The sequence below is a fragment of the Lasioglossum baleicum genome, chromosome 1 (genome assembly GCF_051020765.1).
Source record: "Lasioglossum baleicum chromosome 1, iyLasBale1, whole genome shotgun sequence".
NCBI classification, from domain to species: Eukaryota; Metazoa; Arthropoda; class Insecta; order Hymenoptera; family Halictidae; genus Lasioglossum; species Lasioglossum baleicum.
The window spans coordinates 12,755,686-12,768,415 of record NC_134929.1 but is presented as its reverse complement, the minus strand read 5'-3'; the positions used below and the strand labels follow the sequence as shown (position 1 = coordinate 12,768,415).

The 12,730-nt window shown below is 39.7% G+C and overlaps 1 protein-coding gene across 1 annotated transcript in view; it reads right to left on the bottom strand.

The window, feature by feature from the left end:
- LOC143214975 (nose resistant to fluoxetine protein 6) overlaps positions 1–12,730 on the bottom strand; it is a 47,044-nt gene that overhangs the window by 22,667 nt on the left and 11,647 nt on the right. Inside the window, exons 2-3 of the mRNA XM_076436622.1 lie at positions 11,913–12,106; positions 6,394–6,602 (exon numbers count right to left, since the gene is read on the bottom strand). Coding sequence (XP_076292737.1) covers positions 6,394–6,602; positions 11,913–12,106 — 403 coding nt within the window. The remainder of the gene's footprint in view (positions 1–6,393; positions 6,603–11,912; positions 12,107–12,730) is intronic.

Sequence of the window (12,730 nt, the reverse complement as noted above, 5' to 3'; positions counted from 1 at the left end):
CGTGGTGACAATTGGGCATTTGCACCGGAAAGCTTCCGAACCGAACCTTTTCATTGAATTTAGCTGGCCAAAATTATTTATAATGTTTAATGATCCCGCAACGTTTTCAAATCACATATAGTATCATTTTGTATTTGTTTAAGTATTTTAAAAGCATCATTTCATCTCAAGTGTTTACGTCTGGAAAACGTGCGCGTCCGAAACGCAAGGACCGCTTGGCGCGATAAACAAAATGCTGTAAAAAAAAGGTGCAGACTCGTGCAACTTTTTTTTGTTTTGCTGTAAGCCCAAACCTTTGACAATTACAACCGCGCTTAAAAAAATTCTCGGACGCAACATGATATACAACATAATTACTCATAAAGTGTTACGATCGTAACAAATCTTATTTACATACTAATCGTGTTGAAATGTAAATAATTACCATAAGATACGCAATAAAAAGATACAAAATTGTTGAAAGTATTGTCCATACTTACTTGCAGAACTTTTATACTGGAAAGAAATGTGAACAACTTACTTGAAACATATAAAAACTGTCTCATCGAATTTTAGCAGCAAGACACGTACTACGAAAATCTTCAACTTTCGATGAAGTACAGCACTTCATGGGTGCCTGAATGATAAAAAAAATATTAGTACATTGTCCCCCATATATTGAACTATAGCAAGCACCAAAAATTTCACACTTTAGGTAAATTTTTGAAATCGACTTTTGGCCAGCTAAATCGCTGAAAGGGACCACTGTGCGACGTACTGGCACGCTGTTCAGTTTTGCTCGGCGAGACTTCGTCGAAGACTAAAACAGGCTCGGAGCAACGACCTTTAATAAATTTCTCGGGAAGTGCCTAAGCGGATAAGCAATGCAAAAGCGGCAAGTAGCCTAGTCGATGCGAAAACACCCGACAGTAACGTCTCCGAGTTACGCGCAGGTCTGGGACCTTATTTCCTCATTCTCCTCGCCGTCGAGAGAAAATAACGTGACAGCAGCAGCTTGATCCCCGTCGACGTCGACCTTTGCTTCTTCCACTTTCCCCCTAATCGAACCTGCCCTAACCGGGAATTTGACGTCACCGGTGACACGCTCGGCCGGGTTGTAAACGAGGCGTCACACCTTCTCGCGGCCTTGTACGCGATGCATGGTAATCGACGAATGAAAAGGAACGCGTGCAAGGTCCAAGGAGAGTTGCAATCAACGCAGGATTAAAATAGGGAGACTTTTTTTCACATGTTATTGCTGTTCATAAAATATTCTGTTTGAATTTACACTTTACATGTTTCGTTCGAGAATTTATCTGATCGTCCTACTAGCCGAACAGAGAATAATATTAGAGTTGAATTCATTAAATTAACACGTCGGAACGCAAGTATGATATTCTTGAACCACTATTTCTTTTTTAATGTGGCATCCAAAGTGCACTAAAGTGCATCGTACAATTTTGATTAGCCACTCGGACTACACGTCTGTAGACGAAGAATTAATTCAACGAGACTAAACTGTCTTTCAACTGGAGCAGAATTCTAGCTTAAAAATAAGTAACTAGACCACGGGGATCTTTAGGCAAAAATCAACTGCATCAGATACAAAAAGCAGAGTTACATAGAGATTTATTTCTTCTCTTAATAGATTGTAAATAATGTACCAGAGCAATATTGAAGTCTCTCAATGTTGCTCATGTTTTGTTCTTCATCCACTCACTTTTGTCATACATGCATAATGTCTATAATCACCTGTTAATGTATTCGTACTTTGTTAGAGCCTCTCACCTCTACTCTTTCAAAGTCTATATCTATACCTAGCAATTTTCCATGCATTCGATTGCACATCGATGATCAATACAATATTATAGGACGATGTCGCATAGAGAACATTCAAAGGATCAGGACAAGCAACATTTTTAATATTAATGATCTAATTCGCATCAAATGGAAGTTGGAAACGCAATTCAGGACAACACGAGGGAAATGCCAGGGATCTTTCAAACGATTAAGGCAAGCGACGTTATTGATACTAATGATTAGACAGCGGATTTTATGCATTTATGACAAAAACGATTGGTGTAATTTAAAAAAGTGAAAGCAATAGAAAAATTTGAAAATTCTGTTACATTGTTTTCAATCTATTAAACATATCAAGGAAGAAAATAAACTTCCACTTCCCTCCCGATTGTTGCAATTCAGGTACAAAGTTTTCATTTTGAATAAAGATCCGTTGTCCATTAATGATGAAATTTTCATGGACCAACCAAGTGAAAGTTGAAAATGCAATTCAGAGCGAAGGTTCTGTCGGCATATTTGAAGGACCATCTTTCGAGGACATCAATCTTGATCAGCGTCCCCGAACCGCAGCAATTTTCGATTTAATTCGCAGGCAGCGACTGCGGTTCGCGTTGCATAATTCGCGTTGCTCGCAAAAACCGCGCCGCGAGTTACGAGCGACCGAGGGAATTGCACAATTAGACCGTGGATCTGTGTGTCAGTCATTTTTTCGATGAGGAGTTGACGTAACCGCCGTCCGTTGCACCGCGGTGCAACTGTGACACGCAGCTTGCACAATCTTGCACTCGGAATCAGCCGCGTGTGCGCACGATCGAGCATAATCGTTTCGATCCTTTCCACGAGAGATCCTCGGATGTCCGGTTGCTATACATACGGAACGTAATGAATTTGAAGGATTGTTCTCGCACGTAAATGTCACGAAAGTAAAGAAAGCGCACGAAAGATCGATAAACAGCGAAGAACACGTTATTTGTTTGCCTCGTGACAAAGAATTTATAGCTCGTTGACGTTTATGCATTCATCGCGCCGCCTGTGCACTCGTAAAATAGTCAGCAGCTCGTTGGCTGAACATAATTGGCGTTGTTATCGACCAATTTTCGCTGCGAGGCATAATTCAATATTTAAAGACGTCATTTCACCATTAAACTGCTATACTTCCGTGTAAAAGAAACGTGATTAACCTGGACTGATTTCGAAGCTTGGGATCTCTACTTTCACTATACCCATCGTGTCATTTTTAAAAACAATTCCTACGTAACGTGTTATTACATAATGAAGGGTGTGCGAAACTGAAGGTATGTGTATTTCACAGATGCAACTTGGAACTCGGAAAATCTTTTTGGGGCTGAATCTATCACGGACTTGATCTGATGAAGATTGCAGTTTCTTCTTTACAATGACCTCTTCAAACTTGACGTACGATTTTTTTAGACATTTTGTGAAATAAAATCGACGAAATCTTGCAAAATTCTCATGGTAAGTATATCTCATGTTATTGAAAATTCTTGCCTCGAGCAATAATATTTTAGAAGAAAATGAACAACGGATATTGAAAGTAGAGGTTTCGAGATTGAAAATGTTGTTTAATATTTTACGGTTCTTCTTTATTAAGTAATAACTGGTATTTTGGCAAGTTATATTATTGATGTTCTTAAATTATTTCAGTCGTTCTATATTTTGAAATTTCACCCACTCACGTTTTGCATAAAATCCACAGTCTAGTAATAACATTTTAACTATCAACAGCTCTTAGAAAATCAAGAGCACAGCGTTCGAGTATTATAGTTTACGCAGCCGCTGTAAATTAATATCGACTAGGCAAAGTCGGCGCCCGTCCATAAAGCAGCCAGACGTATATTTATCGACCGTAAACGATCAAATACCTCGGAGCAACAGTGTGCACGGAGGATATGATGTAGATTATGTAGAATGTAGAACATATCCGTCCGAGTCGCAGCGCAACAGTAACAGTGCGTTACATAAAAATGCATGCAAAGTAGTTCCGCGTACAACGAAGAAGCGAAAAAGAGACAGGGAAAACCATTTATATATATATAGAGGGAGAGAGGAAGAGAAAGAGATAGCACTCCGAGCCTAAATCGCAGACACACTGTCATTTGACAATACGGTTTTTGCCCAGCACCTTTTATTACGTGACCGGAATTTGCGCAATAGTTACGTTCACTTTGCTCGAATAACCGTGGAACAGCTTGCAGGCGCGCGTCCACGTAATTTCGCGCTAAGATTCGCGGGGGTAGCTCGTTAACGAGCCGCAGAACCAGGTGTCGCAATTCGCGAACACATTGCGTAATATGAAAAGCCATGTTCGCTTACGATTCCCTCGAAATTCGCAGGCGTTGCCCTGTACCATCGCAATTATAATACCGGAAGTTGCTAAAAGTGTATGAAATCATTATTCCCAATTCTAATGTACATTTCATATAATATTTGTGCACGTGCAATTTCAATCATTCACTTATGCTAATCCACATAACATTCTGTGCAAATTAATTCGTGACTGCAGCAATGAATTAATTAAACATCGTAATGCACGAACTGGACAGGTCACATTGTTTAGTTAAATTGTACTCTTTCAAGGTTTATATGTTTCTATATATTGTTGACTGTTTGGTGGGAGGATTGAATATTTAGAGTTTAGACTTGTATTGAGGTTTTGAATGATGGACTTGAATTTTAGCTTTATTTTTAAAGGTGCGAGTAAAGAAAAACACTCGGGTCCATGCTGTTTCTTAGATCGAATATTTGCTGTATTTCCCATGAGAAACCTTTTAGACAATGAAAGAATTTATTCCTGTTTCGAGCTGTCTTAAAACAATTTCGATCATACGTCGAATACCTAGACTACGGATTTTACGCGTTTATGACGAAATTACTAGCGTTAATTTCAAACAATGAAAACAATAGAAGAATTAAAAAGCGTTGCTATATTATCTCCATTAAATTATTGTTATTTGAATTCACATGAAAAATTTGTATTTCGCATAAAGATCCGCAGTGTAGTAATTACTGTTTGTTCTGTGGATGAATCAAATTGAGAACTTGTCGGGGTGCAGCAGATCGGAAGAATTTTGTTTTCACTTTTGTCCGTGATTTCGGCGATTGGAAGAAAGTTTCGGTCGTGGATCTTGCCTGAATTCGCGAAGCAATTCTTCGGAACGCTTCCGGAATTCTGTACGCTCGTGCGTCATTTAAATGAAAGTGGTTACGTGCTCGTAAGAAAAACAAAATATGTGGCGCCGACGCACAGGTAACAAGAAAGAGCGGCGTGTATCTCGCCGGCGGCGTTCGTTTTTCGCTTTTCGTGGCTCGCAACATTTTTTAATTACACGCTGACGTTACGCGACCCTCGTTCTCGTTTTTGGACGTAACGCGTTCGTGTGCGTCCGGTAACGAGATGCGCCGACGGATAATTAACCTCCTCAACGATACGAGCACTCGTTCATTCAATTACTGTTTGATGAAATAAAGTAATTGCTTGGACTCGTTGATGCTTGAACGACGAACGTCGTTCAGCTTGCGGGGAACACTTCAATCGATGATAAAATAGTCTGCGGCTCTTTATGAGGAATAAAACTGTTTGAGATTGTAAAAAACAGGAGCCAAGTAAACGTTCTTTTTTTCTGTAATAATTTTGGAAAATTGAAAATAGCACATTGATGTCTCTAAATAATAAAATATTGTTTCTGCCCACAGAACGAGGTAGCTGGAGCTTCGTAAATGTTTCTCGACTGATTCTTCCATAAACTTCTTGAGCCACAATTTTCGAGGATTCTTTTATCTTATTTCAGTTATTTTCAATAATTTTTTTATGTGATTATTGTTTATATACGGGTGGGTCGACGGACTCTCGAGACTTCCGGAAGTATGTCGCAGCTTGGCCCCCCATGGGAAGCATTTTGATTACTATACCGATGGCACGCGAGCCGGACAAAGTTTCTCATTGACCACGTTCACGCAATAACGCCACCCATTTTCGTTTCGGGGGCAATGGAAAAATATGGACGTCGTGCGACGACTTTCTAGAGAATATACTCAGTTTCTCTTCACATAGCAATCGACCCTTGGGTCGATATGTAACTCCAACGTGAGTTTCCTCATCCCACGTCAGCTTTCCCCCGAATTTATAATCCGATATTGTTGGGCGATAATCGATATATGCGAGGTAATGAATACAAATATAATTGGCATAGGATAATTATGAATGGACGTGTGAGTGACGAATGCAAACAATAGGTGCAAGTGGCAGAGATAATATAATAGTAGTTAGGAGGTGAACCGAGTCAATGTTATTATCATTATGTCATGTAAAGTTATGGTTATGAACGAGAGAGAATTTTTATCGCCGATTTATCGTAGAACGATTGTTGTTATCTTCCTCGTCATCATCATAGCGTGTATGTCTTCACAGTTTAATGTCCCGTTTAATTGCTGTATCATATATTTCCATTATGCCTAATTAAGTGTATTCATTCAATGGTCAGTTGAAATGTTTTCAGAGCAATTTCAGGAAGTAATGCTGCAGATGCATTGAGAGAGGCGTGGCACGATGTACAATTTTCCACGGCTGTCCGCGAAACTTTTTGCATTACTTACAGGAGGATGTACAGCTTGGGATCCAGCCAAGGATTATAATCGCTGGAAGGCACAGGCTTTACGTCCGCGATGAGAATCTTCGGGCCGGTCGATCGATAGGTCGAATTGCCTTCCCATTCGACCCTACTCGCGGTCGTATTCAACATCGAGGTCAGGGATGTTCGGTCGCACGTGGCCGGTAAACACAATCCCAAAAATACTTGCTGCGTCTGCGAACAAAACCAAATGATGTCAGACTCAAATTCGATGAGAAGTCTCGATGTTGATATGACTCTACAGATCTACAATTTTTCCCTAGATTCTGCAATCTCTTAGAGGAGTTTTTTTGGTAGACTCTTCGACCTTTACCTAACCTTTAACATTTTTCCTGGGTTCCAGAATTTTCTTTTGAGGTCTACAATTCTTTTTGTACTCATCTGTGGACTCTATCATTTTTATGGGTCCTACTATATTTCCCTAGGCCCTATATTTTTTCGTAGATTCCACAATCTGTTAGAGGGGATCTTCAACTTTACTCTAGGCTCTATAATCTTTTCCTGGGATCTACAATTTTTTTGTTTCTATGTTCTAGAACTTTGTTGGGACCTGCACTGTTTCTCGTACGTTCTTCAACTTGTTTCTAAGCTATAAAATTGTTTCCTAGGCTCTACAATTGTTTCCTGAGTTCAAGAACTTTTCCCCAGGCTCGAAGGAATCTTATTTTCGTCCTGCCAACATCCGCCATTCTCCAGCCGACCCTAGCATCAAATTTTCGACTCGAAACACTTGAAAAATTCCCGTCTCTCGGAGTTGTCCGGTTTCTATCTGTCCCGAGCGTTTCCACGATACTTTTCAACAGCGGTACATCTCTGCGACCGCGAAAGCCGCGACGCTGTCTCGAATTCGGCCGACATAAGCTGGATTCCAACGCGATAATCTCCTTCGGATCAAAGGATTCCAGTTCGTTTCACGAAAAGCGCACTGCATGCTCGTCGCATTCGTGTGTACCACGGCTTTCACCGGACTTGGACGCGACAGGGATTAATTGTTCACGAAGAACAACGCTTTCGCGACCCTTCAGCCCTATTACTTCTCCAACTGGCGTCTTTTTTTAATGGTGATCTCGACTTCGTTATCGAGACGCATGTCCCTTGTCTATCGACGCTGTAGACGAACTGCGAGTCGGCTAATCACGAAATATAATAAAGCCTCGAGTGATCCAATTAACCATAGAACTCGCGTTCCTCTTAAAGTTTCCCTGACAGCTGCTTCCAGAAGCTTCCGGTAGCTTCGAATGAAATTAAAACTGCTGTAGATGGCAGCGCCGGCTGATCCCGAACCCAACGTTTCAACTAATCAAATCTTTCATCCCTACACCACGTCACCTGTTCGTTCATTTTCCATGGCTTCATGATTTATGTACCTCGTGGAATATTTATTGTTTCAACTTGTAGACGCGCTAGATTGCTTTATGCATTTATGGTAGCCATAAATTGATGAAACGTAGAACATTGACAAATGGTCTAGTTGAACAAAGCAGACTTTCCTTTTGTAATGGCTTTTGTAAAATTATCTGTTAATAATTTTTTAAATAACTAATAAGATTTTAACGTTGATCTCAAAGTAACAGGTTCAAATGACGTCAGGAATCATCCCTTCCAAGGAAGTACAACATCTTTGGGACACTCTGTATACTACTCTTTATGAGATAAACTCGCAGAATTATAATGAAAAAGGTCTTCAGGATTGCAAAGATCTAAGAAGACTGATCGTCGCGTCAAAGCAAGACTGATTAGCAACTTCTTCTATTATACATATTTGGTTGGGACACCCCTTAAGATCGAGCTGAGATGTGATTAAAAAGAGACTATTAATTAAGAAGAGCTTTAATTTCCTTATAAGAATTATTAATTAAGGCCGTAAGAAATACTGCACTATATACATACATATATTTTAATATTATAATGGCGTAATTTCATTTGTTTTTTAATTATTTAACTATGCTCCACCAATCCGACCATCTTGAAACTTTCAGATATATTAGATAGGTAACAGCACATTGTTCTTGAATTTTTTGGTAGGTACCACTCAAAGGGTTGCTTGCAACTCCCACCCCTAAAAAAAATAAATTTTTGTTTTCTACCATTCGCGTTCGAGTAAGTTAGAGTAGTTTCGTTTTTTTTCATTTTAATATCTTAATTAACAAATAAGAAAAAAATTTTCCGACTTATTTCCCAATGATTGACTACAAGTCCAACCGACTTAAAATTTTTTGGGATTATCTTTCAACCTAAAAGCATTGTTTTACACACAATATCAATAAAAATTGTCGTGCAAGACCCGAGGGGATTGGTGGATTTTCCAATACAAGAAGAAGATTATAGGATTGAAAGTTGTTATCTGCTGAAACATAATTGTAACACTTTTCTACCATGAAAAATGCCGTCCAAAGCGAAAGAGGTTTTCCACGGCAGATCTAGATTCGATTAAAGAGCAACTTTTATTAGCTTTATCCGGTACTTCACTGTTACGTGTTTCTTGTAACAGTAATATCTGCAGCCCGGCAATTATTGAACAACCTCGTTCGTTACTTTCCACGGTGTTCGTCCAGTTTTTGCGAAATATCTAGGTACAGAAATTCCCAGGTGAGCTTTCACACATAGCTGAGGAGACCGCGTCCAAAAAGATCGACTGAATAATTCACGAGCCACGAGCGGTGGGTATAAACATTCATAAGTGAACTTTCGGAGATCCATGCATGGTAAATAAGCAAGCCAATTACACGGGTCCGAGTATAAAAGGGAAAACACATAGGAACAGCATCGTTACTTCTAATCCTTTTATTCGTAAGTCTGCAGAATTCCTCGTAACGTAATAAATGTGAATGTTGGTAAATTATGTAAACGTTGGGGAACAATTCCCCGTCTCGTTTAATTATCGTTGCATAAATGCTGATCTGTACAGGGTTTAGAGTTTAGAGTTCAACTTTAGACACGCGAATAGTACTTCTGACAGTAAAATATTTTTCTTTTTGAATAAGAAGAACGCAGTTGTATTAATCATTTAAAGATTGTCTCGTTTTATCAGTATCAACAAATACTATCTTGAAGAAAACTGAATCATTTATGGCGAAAGTACAGGCTTAAGCTTGAAAAAAATGAGTCCAGTTGTCAACTGTATTTCTGTTTATAATCAAACTTTTCATGAGCATTAGAAGCAACATGTCGTGTTCAGTTTAGCTGTGCCAAGTGAAGGATAAAAATATGTTCTAAAAAGTTTTATTATATGTTTCTTATCGATTCGTTTTCAACTGAGAATTTTTCCACCCTGATTGCTTAAACATATCTAATTTGTTGGAAATTTAATGCAGTTTAAATGTACAAAAAGAATTGTGCACTTATTGCGATTTGTTTCTTTTGTGTGTTTCGAAATGGCGTTCTTGTAAAGGTTGAGACACTCGTGTCGTATAAGTTGGTATAAATATCGACAATTTCTCACTGTTCAAATACTTTTTGGATCCACTATAAATGAACAACTAGTCGATTAAAAACAATAGAAACATTAATGCGTGTCTACAAGAAATATGTTTTACAAAATTGTTAAATAAAGCAGCTAATGATTCGAGATTTAAAGGCAGCGTTTCCATTGTTTCGTGTCATCTAGTGCACGAAGAAGGTCACCGATTGCCTTGAGCTTGTTTCTTCGTACGCGGACGTGCAAAATCTAATGCATTAGATTAATTAGTCGTCGACAAATTCCAGCTAGTGGGCAGAAGAGTGGGGGGACAAATGATCCGTCAGGTGTCCCGACGGCACATGTGCGACTCGGATCCCCGTGTTTAATTAATCCCGTGTAATAATTCATTAGCCGTTACGGCCTCCGTGTTATTCGACATCCGAAAGCGGATTAACTTCGCCGGATTAATTAAGCGGACTGTCGTCGATGTCGTCACGCGTCAGCGCTCCTCGTTCATCCGACCAGCGAATTTCACCGTCAATTATAGTTCCACGACGTAACGATCCTCCGGTCAACACACGTTGGAAATCACGGCCATATCTTCAGGCGAAACCGGCACGAACAGTCACGTTTTTGCATATCCAAATGCTGATTAATAGACTGTGGATTTTAAGTATTTCTGACGAAAACGGATTAGTTAAATAGGAAACCGTAAAGACATGTTAGAAATTTTCCCAGAAAATGCAGTTTCATCTAACCTCTGTTTCCAGCAATTGATTTGGACAATTTTTATTTTGCATCAAAATCCGCAGGCTGCTGTTTACTTTCATTATTATTCATCATCTCCATCGAATTGATAAATAGAAGCGTAGTGAGATAGTATCATGTCATCTGAATCCGCAGATAGTCTTTTAGAGACAGAAAATGCATTGAAACTCTGCGGGATTTTTTCCTAGATTTTTTCTCTATTTTGGGCCCTCATATTATTAGTTATTAACATAATCTCGTTAACCTCGTGAGAAAAGTGCACTGCGTCTAACCTTCCTCTTTAGAATGAGCCCTTACCCAGCCCACAATTTGCTCAAATAAGGTCAAACAACGTCTGGGCGCAAACCCATGTTTCGATCCATTTTTCTAGTAAGATTCTAGTTTCTTTCTAGTTACAAATCGAGGGTATACTAGCCCCTTAATCTGGCGACTCTGACTCTCCAATGCTTCACTTAAAAGGTGTACGGAGAATTTTCGACTGATTATGTGTGTAGAGTGGTTAGTTTACGAGATACTTTCTTTCGAGTACTACCAAGAGACCCCTCCGCCAGTATAATCTGTCTATATAACACACAAGAGGGTTTTTAAAACCTTGGCAGTCAAGGGGTGACTCAGAGTCACCACTTAAAATTGCTGTACCATTATTCACAATATTGTTTACATTGATAAACATGATGGTATCTAATCAACTACTACACATTTAAGTATTGCATGAGGTATTACATCAATTTCATATCCATAAAATGAAAAAATAATCGTATATGTACAATGGAATTATTCTCGGTCGGCAGAATGTTTAATTTTCAAGTTGCAATAGCTCCGTGTGCAAGGTTTCTGTGCTGAAAACAATTAGTTCAGGGGTTGTTTTCTTTCGAATACTGCTGAGAAACCATCCATATACAGTGTTCCCGCGATTGATGTGACTTTCGGGTATGCGGATCATGTGACTTTTTTATCCCCACTACTAGGAAGTTCCCCCTTGGGCGGTCGATCGCGCTACAAAGAAATTAAGGTATTAGGGTGTTTAAATTGGGGTTTTATGATACTCGACGTATGGAATAGTATTAGTACAATACAACAATTTCCCGCTTTGCACCGTTGTTTACCCAGGATCGTCGTTTACATTTGGAAAAGTTATCCAAAAAATCTATTTATGTTCGGCACACGTAAAAAAAACGTAGTACCATTTCGTTTCCTGAGACTCGATATCCACCCCCGAAGTTCTCACAACAATCGCGGGAACACTGTACTTCGTCTGCATCACACAGAAGGAAAAGGAACAACGTGTGAGCCTTGTAAGGCTCAGATATACTCACGAAAAATTCGAGCTCGGTCGGCAGGGTGAGCGATATCTTCGCCACGTGGAATTTCAATGGATACGGGGGTGCGTTGTCGAATTCTGGCCCTTTCGCTGCGGTGCGGTTCAGTTCACGGCACAAAGTACTCGAACCCAGCCAAAACCCATTGCCGAAATGGAATTGCGAGGAGTAACGGCCGCTCGCGTCCGACGCTGGAAAAAAAACGAACCGTTCACCTGCTGAAGAACCACCGATAAAGGTCGGTCTCGTGGAACGGCAACGATAAGCCCGCGTATGTTCGTTCCCTAATCCCTTCGGAGGGATTCTGACCACCCAAGATAGTCCTCTTTCACGAGTAAAAGACTACCTATTCGGACGCAACGGCGAAACAATCGCGGGAATCCTCCACGTGACCCGATTCCCGACGAAAACACGATGATGAACCGATATTTTTATGTCTGTTTCATGTCAATTTTTATATCAACATTTACGATCTGACTTCTGCGATTTTTACCGCGGTGCCAGCATAGATTCCATTACACGTTTGCACTTTTCTGGAAACTAACTTCGAGATTTCATATCCGCCCCGCTGTGATTCCGAAAAATATTTCGAGAATACGTCCCCTATTCTGGAAAAATTCAAACTGCTCTAGTTCCGCAAGAAAGAATCGCACGGTGATAAAATTAAACTTATTTTGAAGCTTAAAGCCTCTACTTTCGCCGCCCATCATTCATTTTTTCCCCAAAATTGTTTGTATAATGTAGGAGATAAAAAAATGAAGACAAGTCGGTTCCCGAAAATTGTGCATATTGAAGCATCTCTAAAATCATCGGAA